Source organism: Hydractinia symbiolongicarpus, chromosome 15, assembly GCF_029227915.1.
Source record: "Hydractinia symbiolongicarpus strain clone_291-10 chromosome 15, HSymV2.1, whole genome shotgun sequence".
In the NCBI taxonomy this organism is placed as follows: domain Eukaryota; kingdom Metazoa; phylum Cnidaria; class Hydrozoa; order Anthoathecata; family Hydractiniidae; genus Hydractinia; species Hydractinia symbiolongicarpus.
In genome coordinates, this window is record NC_079889.1 from 7,065,660 (window position 1) to 7,074,084 (window position 8,425).

General features: G+C 34.7%; 1 protein-coding gene across 1 annotated transcript; it reads right to left on the reverse strand.

Annotated features, from left to right (window-relative positions):
- Positions 1–4,389: 4,389 nt before the first annotated feature.
- Positions 4,390–5,402, reverse strand: LOC130628667 (uncharacterized). The gene is made up of 3 exons (XM_057441652.1): positions 5,324–5,402; positions 5,157–5,278; positions 4,390–5,025 (listed from the first exon to the last, which is right to left on the reverse strand). The coding sequence occupies exons 1-3, from the start codon at positions 5,400–5,402 to the stop codon at positions 4,390–4,392; spliced, it is 837 nt and encodes a 278-aa protein (XP_057297635.1).
- Between the last annotated feature and the right edge of the window lie 3,023 nt (positions 5,403–8,425).

Here is an 8,425-nt window from a genome sequence, read left to right on the forward strand (position 1 = left end):
GGCACAACCTTAAATGAATCAATGCTCATCATTGATTCATTTAAGGTTGTCATTTTCCAAGCACGTAAAATCCATTAGCCAACCATTCATCGTACATATCAGAAATAAACCCTTTAAACGGTTTATTCCAGTACACATCTGGGGCCTGAATGTACTTTGTACACCCACCTGGAATTAGAGCACTTTCGACTTTCATTTTTTTCAATGAAACTTTAACCTCGTCGGTCAAATGAGGTTCGAATGTATCCCACACAAGAAGCATAAGTTCCTCGTTCATCCAACCATTGCCTGATGATGCAACGATACATTTTGTTTTGAACTCTTCATTTAATGCAGCTGACTCTCGTTTAGCTCCGGAAAAAACGATATATGGTTTCAATTTGATACCGTCTGCTTTGGCAGCTAGGCAGACAGTAACGCGGACCTTTTCATGACCAGTTGTTTTGAGCATAACATCTTTTTGACCAGTTTTGTTGGCTGTAGTACTGCTTACCATATCTGCCCAAACTAGTGTTTCATCGATGGCTATGATATTGGAAGGGTTAAATTCAGCTTTCATATTCAATCGACGGATATGGATGACGAACGCTACCAACTTATTGATAAGTTGCGCTGGGTCTTTTTGGGCCATTGTTGTTCGCCATCTGTAAAAGAAGGTATGTAAAAGTTGATTAAAAAAAAACCAGTTTAAAATTTTTCGGCTAAGGGAATTGATATAAACAGTATAACGTGAAAAACACTGTATTTTTACATAAGTACAAAGGTATTAGTGAGCAGTAAACCCGTTCTAAATTAACGTTTTGGTTCAAGCAAAGCATATTACCACGCCGTTCTAGTATCCATTTTAGAATATCATCCTCCAGTTGTTGGTCAGTTAACTTTCTACTACCACCCTCGAGCCTCTGGCGTTTGTCTTTCATAACTACAATTTTGTCCTTGTTTTGACGCCATTCTCGTACTCTCTTTACCTCAATCTTGAATTTCAATACAGAACTTCTGTTTGAATTTATTTCTGCAAACGTTATAATTTGTTTTTTAAATTCCATAGAATATGTATTACGTTTCTGTCCCTTGTGGAATGTTTCTTGTGAAGCCATCTTTGAGAAAGAAAGTTTCGAATGTTTAACGGGTTTAATGTTTACAACATTCGAACATGTTTTAGATTCGAATATTTTGAAAATAAATCATTGAACCTTTTTTTTACCACTAAACGTAAAGACTTTGATTTTAACATGGCTAGAGTAAAGTCTTTTGGTAAATATCAGCTTCTTGACAGGGTAAAATACAGAAGTTTAATACGTGGGCATCATGTTCACAAAGCCAACTGGACTCTCGTTTTAAATGAAAAACTGATTGCTAAACCGGACGGTAGAGATGAAGCCTTGGAAAATGATGAGTGTGCAATTGGAATTTTTAAAGAAAAGGATGGGGAAACAGAACTGGTTGGGCATGCCCCAATAGAATTATCAAGTCTCCTTCATCATTTTTTGAACGCTGACCCAAAAATCTTTAAAAATGTGACAGTGATGAGTAAACGTTAGCGCGAAATTGGTTTGGTCGTTCCTGGTAAATTTGATTGTTTCACCAAATCCAAACGGATTTCATGTGTGTTGGACGAGCAGCTACATCAACGAAAGAACACTTACAAAACCTTGGAACTTATTCACCAAAAAAAGTCTTTATACCGGAAGTTTCCTGTAATTTCTTAAAAAAAAAAATTCTCATCATTAATTGATTTCTCTTCCTTCTCTTGTATCATCTATAAGCTATTACATAATAGGGGTTGACCCGTTTGCGAGTAGGGAATTAATAGGGGTTTATTAAAAGTGCTTCTATAAAACGCCCCTCTCGAGGGGGGGGCGTTTAATAGAGGAGGCGTTTAAAAGAGGGGGCGTTTATAAAATATTTCGGATCTTAAGGGGGGCGTTTATTAGAGGGAGGCGTTTAACAGATGGGGGGCGTTTATTTGGAGATTTATGGTAACTTATAGATGGCTTGCGTTGTGTTGTCATTTGTTTACATTTTCTCGGACCTTGTGGAAGCTGGCAGGATAAAAAACAGCGAGCGCCAGCGCACGTATAGTGCTTTTCTAATTCATAGGCCACCAAATTCACATCTCCCAAGGTTTACAAAAAAATACGTTCGCCGAAATTAACCGGTCTGTTTGTCGTTGCTGCAGAAATAACTAGGACGCCATGTGGTCAGATTCAAGTTATTTTCATTAGCTTGATAAGGATGAGAAAACTTCGTATATTAAAAAGCTCACCCTAGCCAATGATGAGGTATTGCCAGATCCTTATACCTTAAAAAAAGACTGGCAAAACGATCCAAAGTATTTACCAGATATAACATTTGGAGATATCCATATGTACTTAGTGAAAAGTCCTAGTAGTGGTATCACTCACGAATCATTGGATTTATATAACTTTTTTTATGTGGTCATGTACAAGACGTCTATTATCATAACATTGATGCAGAAAGCGAATTTTGTTAAATTAAAACAGAGGTTTGTTTGTCTTTGCTATATTGTTAGCTTTTTATTTTTTATGACTGCTCCCTTAATGCTCTATTTTTATTTTAAAGGTTTTACCAAGTCAAAGACAAGGCCAAAAACAAAAACTATATGAAGTATGGGTTGCATTACATAAGAAGGGTGGCTGGGACCTTACTGCAAACTGCACATGCAAGGCCGGGTAAGCAGGTTATTAAACATTGTGTATATAACTTATTAGGCAACCAAGCTCTAATACACTACATTTTGTTTAGACTTGGTTCAGCATGCAGCCATGTTGGGGCTCTATTATTTAAGCTGCAAGCCGGTGCATTATTAGGAATAAACAAAATTGCATGTACAAGTAAACTTTGCGCTTGGAAACGCTCTAGACGATTCGCAGAACAAGCTCTTATGACTGAGATAGACTTCAGCAGACCAAAGCAGAAGCAAACAGTACCCAAAGAAAAAAAGTTGTGTCGGATAGAATGAAGAAGCCTTTTTCTTTCAGGGATCTCACACATTTAAATAATGAGTTTCATAAACCAAAATTAAAAGAACTTTATACAGTAAATCCAGATGCTGCAATTCTTACTAGCCTATACGACAATGATCCAGAAGATTTTACAGTTACCAATAGTGAAACTGACACTGCTGACGAAACCGAATTATATAGCATTCCTGAACCTTGGAAAAGCCTTTTTAAGCCACAATTAATTAATAATAATCCTGAAGAAATTCAATCAGAGTGCAGAGAACTTTATTACGAATACAAAAATGGCTACTGTGACAGTCAGTACAAAAATTTAACGAAAGTTACAAGAGAACAGCGCTTGTCAACAGCATGGCAAATTCATAGAGCAGGTAGAATCACAGCATCTGTCTCAAAAAGAGCATATAGTTTAAACCTAAATAATGAAAATTCTAAAAAAAAATTTGCAGAAACAATCATGCAATATTCTACAAATATAATTGTAAGAGCACAACAATACGGTATTGACATGGAAGCAACTGCTAGAAAAAAATTTGTTGAAGAGTTCACAAAAAATCATGAAAACGTTATTGTAAAAGAAACTGGTTTACATGTGTCAGAAGAATACCCATTTATGGGAGCATCACCTGATGCTCTTGTTTTGTGTAAATGTCACGGCTTAGACGTTTTAGAAGTAAAATGTCCTTATAAATACAGCTCAGGTTTGGATGATGTCGAGTGTGATAAAACATTCCCTAGTGATTCGGATGGCAACATGAAAACAAATCACCAGTATTATTTCCAAATCCAAAAGCAAATAATTGTTACAAACACAAAATTTGGTTACTTTTTTGTGTGGAGTGATAAAAATATAAATTTTGTAAAAAATTGATATCAAAAATTGAGCACGTTTTTTTCCCAATGATTTTGCCAGAAATTGTGACACGAAGCATGGATCAAGAAAGTGACAGGACAGAAAAGCTGTATTGTATTTGCAAAAGATCAAAATTGCCACCAATGATTGCATGCGATGGCAAAAATTGTGCAATAGAATGGTGTCATTATTGCTGCGTAAATTTACTCCGTGCACCTTCTGAAAAATGGTTTTGCGAAACATGCAAAAACAAAAAAACATTACAATAAAAACCTATTGTACACTTTTGTTAATGTTTACTAACACACATATAACTGACATAACAGAATCTATTAAGTCAATTTGCGATATTGGAATAATTGACTGCAGGATACGAAACTTTCGAAGTCTTCCAATAACACGTTCTACATGTATACGAACATTGGAAATTTTCCGGGATATCGCCACATCACTTGCACTAGTAGCAAGCTCTTGTGCTATCGTAAAACCACGATCAGCCAGTATACATACAATCGCCATGCTGCAACTTATCAAGAAATCCACTTTGTGTTGTTATTTCCTTATCAGAAATTTGACCACCATAACCACGTGGCAAAAAGCTAACAGCCCAGCTGGTGTTATTCCGATAAGATATTTCATTGTGCAAGTATTTTTGTAGTTGGACCATGTGTGTGCACGTGCATTTAGGTTATATGGTCGTTCAGCAATTATGCATGTACAATTCTGAAAATTTTTTTTAAAGCTGTTTGACAAATGACGTCGCCAGGCTTCTCTATCAGGCCATATTATTAAATGGCATGTCTCCTTAGATATGATAGGGATCCATCTACGATATATTCGAGAAGCTACTGTCTCGCTCAAGCCAAAACGATAAGCTAAATCTTTGTTTAATAGACCTAGTTTTAGCTTCATAAGCACCAGCAACAAATGATCATTATGAGAAAGTTTCTCACTAAAATATCTTACTTTTCTAACAAATAACGACAAAAACCATTCAAATAAACCAGGCGTGGTAATCCCAGTATAAAAATTCAACCTATTTTCAGCAACCACAGTATCATAAGGAAATTTGGTGCTTGAAGCATTTTCTAAAGGTTGAACCACCTCATTCTTAAGTTCTAATAATTCTACTCTAGCTGTAGATAACTCTTTTTGAATGCCTTCTTTTTCCTTTTGGAAAATTTCTTGCTGCAATTTTTGTTAAAAATTATGTTTTATAGAAAAAAGTGTTTTTATTTACCAGATATAAAATGTTCACTACAAATTCTTGAGTTATCTATTTGTCTTTCTGTCCACTTTTCTCTCTTTATTGCTTGTACCCAAAGTTGACGAAGTTTCTTGCTTTCTTCGTTGTGACCGAACGGTATGCAATAGAATTTTAATTTTCCACCTTTTTTTCTTTTATTGGAGCAGCCTACTGCACAACAAGAATCAGGCATTTCTTCAAATATAAGTACAAATCACAACCAAAACCTTTTGTTTTCACTTTGTCGCCTCCACCAAACTAGCGCAACTATCCTGCCACCTAGTGCGCATGCGTTCGGTTCCGTCAACACGCAATCCATCTATAGGTTAGAGCTAACTATGTGATGGAGCCTTCTTGAAGCTAAACATTAGCTAGCTAACAGTAGCTAGGACACCCAGTTAAATAAACTTAAGCTGGGGAGACTTAGCTGCGGCTATAGCAAGCTATTTATGCTTAGTAAAACACATATAAAGGAAAACAATAGCTATGTAAAAATTATGACATTTGCAGTTAGTTCAACAAACCAGAATTTTCTATTTCGCGAGCACATTGCAGCTTTATGTAGCATTTTGAATTTTAAGACAAATACATTAGTTATGCATCAGAAGATACATTAATTATGCAAACAAAAAAACATGCTAGCTTCTTTATAAAAAACGCGGTAAACTTTAAGAATTTGAAGTTATAATGGATTCTTTTTGAGAATACGATTCTCCTTGACAATTTTAAGTGTCCTACATATAAAAACGGAACGTCTAAAAGTATCAAAGTTCTTACTTTTTCTGAATTCCAAGTCACTTCATTTTGTACTTCTAACTTTACTACTTCTAGCTCCACTCTTCACTTCCGAAGTAACTTATTGTGGCTTCCAACTTCACTTTTCTACTTTTACTTCTACTTCTTCACTTGGACTTTTCTTTCTTTCGCATATATTCTTTTTTGAAACACTTTACCATTTCACCCTTTTGCAACTTTTTGAAGACGAAGGGACCCGTTCTTTTGTTGTTGTTTTGTGTGTCGATGTTAATCCTGTTCCAAATTATATGCTTTTTTAATCCACTCCACTTCTTCACTTTGACTTTCCTTGCTCTTAATATCTGCACTTTTTATGACTAAGGGATCGTCGAAAATAAGACATTTTTATCCGCTTCTTTAGTTCGCCTTTTGTCGAGAACTATTTCGAGAGATTTTTATGTTTGTTTGTTTTTACGCCAAGGAAACTTTCTATTCGAATGCCGTCCCGTTCGAAAGTACGTATTTGTGCGAATCATACTGCTTATTCTCTATCACGTGGTTTCTAACAGTTACGAGACAAATGTAAACAAAACAAAAAATCTTAAAAATCGCGCATTCGGGTGGTAAAAAATATCGTCTTTGTAACAGTCACAGACAGAAGCTCCGTATTATTATATAGATCATCATCCTCGTTCTCTTCAAATAAACCAAACACATTTCGAATTTCCTTGCCCGAACCTTCCATTTTCTGTTTGTTATCGAACGAATCATTTTTTTTATTGATGAAAAAATTAAAAAATGCGTTAATTTGAGACGAAAAGTGATAAGAGATCATTTTAACAGCGTAATGGAAAATGGAATAATAACTAATAAAACTTTTTGGAAAATAGTTAACCTTTTTATTACGAATAAGTCCGAACAGGTAACAAGAAAATAATGATTGTTCGTAATGATAAGATAATAACGGAAGTGAACTAGTTGAAGTTTTTAACAATGAGTATATAAATATAGAAAATCTAGCGGAATTAAACCAGATCACTTAAACAACAAGAAATTGATAAGTGGGCTCAAAGTTATCAATAATATCAAAGAAAAATTTAAAAATCATCCGAGTATTGTTGAAATCAAGAATTCTCATCCTAGTGACAAAAATGATGATTTATTTTATTTTAAAGAAGTGAATGAATCAGAAGTCTAAACCTTTTAGTGACATCAAAGTGGGTGTGCCTTCTGGGGAAGACAAAGTTACAGCAAATTGTCAAAGCCTTATTTGATTAAACACATAACAAATCCAATAAACAGCAGCATTCTTCTTTCTGTTTTCCTAGAAGGAGCTAAAAGAGCTATTTTGTCCCCATTAGAAAAAGGAGGAAAAGATAAGTTTAGTGTGAGCAACTATAGGCCAGTTAGTGTGTTGAATATATTTTCTAAATTCTATGAAAGAGTAATTAAGTCTCAAATTGTTACATGTATTGACTTTAAACTGTCAGAATTTTTATCGGCTTACAGAACTTAAACTTTGAACGGCACAATTGATGCATTAGTTAAGCTAGATACTTTTCTGACTTACAAAGAAACGGTTGCTCTTTTTCAAAGTTTTGTACTTTCCAACTTTAACTATTGTCCATTAGTGTGGCATTTTTCATCTACTAAATCTTTGTTGAAAGTTGAAAGAATACAAGAAAGGGCTTTGCGTTTTTTATTTGACGACTCTGATAGTACATACGAGAACAGCTTTTAAAAATCAGGAAGACCTTCATGAGTGTTTACAGGCTTAAAACGCTATGTACAGAAATTTACAAATCTTTGCATAGCCTTAACCCTTCATACATTCATTACATTTTCGATTTCCAGCAAAGAGAAAGATCTGTCAGATCACGAAATGTCAATAATCTCAAGGTTCCAAGAATAAAAACCAGAAGTTTTGGAACTAAAAGTTTAACTTCCTTAGGTCCAAGTAGATGGAATAAATTACCCAATCATATGAAAACAGCAGAATCTTTAAATATTTTTAAGAAAATGATAAAATTTTGAAATGGCCAGCATTGTTCTTGTGATGTCTGTTCACAATAGCATAAAAATTTATTTGTTTTTCTTTTGACATCACTTAGTTTTTATTTATAGTATTTATAATTCTGTCTATATGTCGGTTTGGATTAGCACTTTAATAAGAGCTATTGTATTTTTTGTACATATTTTAACCGACGATAAATAAATTAACAACAACAACAACCCATGTGAAGTGAGGATAATCAGACGAAAGGTCATGGATATATCCCTAAGTAATGGTACAGTGTAGTCTAGTGTGCTTGATCAAGCACACTAGACAATAAATGGAAGTTTGTTTCGATATTGCTATAGCATGCGCGCTAGCTCTACCTTACGTGTTGCTGCTTATGCTGAGCTTCATGATTTTATTTTGTTTTCTCCAATATACACATATAATAAATAAAATGTATGAGCTTGCTAATATATTTGATGTTGTAGATAGAGTCGCAGACTGCGCTAGCATTCCCGCAGAAGCCTTACAACAGCCGGAAAAACCAATCGATAGACGCCAAGTTTTAAAAGATGCAATCAGGGAGGGTAAGGCACATCTTTTACCAA

What these genes read in the sequence shown, in the direction of transcription:
- LOC130628667 (XM_057441652.1), bottom strand. Translation starts at nt 5,402, where the DNA reads ATGGATTGCGTGTTGACGGAACCGAACGCATGCGCACTAGGTGGCAGG. An exon ending in AGTTTGGTGGAGGCGACAAA is followed by an intron (nt 5,279 to 5,323) that starts GTGAAAACAAAA and finishes TTATATTTGAAG; the next exon opens with AAATGCCTGATTCTTGTTGT. An exon ending in AGAAACTTCGTCAACTTTGG is followed by an intron (nt 5,026 to 5,156) that starts GTACAAGCAATA and finishes CAAAAATTGCAG; the next exon opens with CAAGAAATTTTCCAAAAGGA.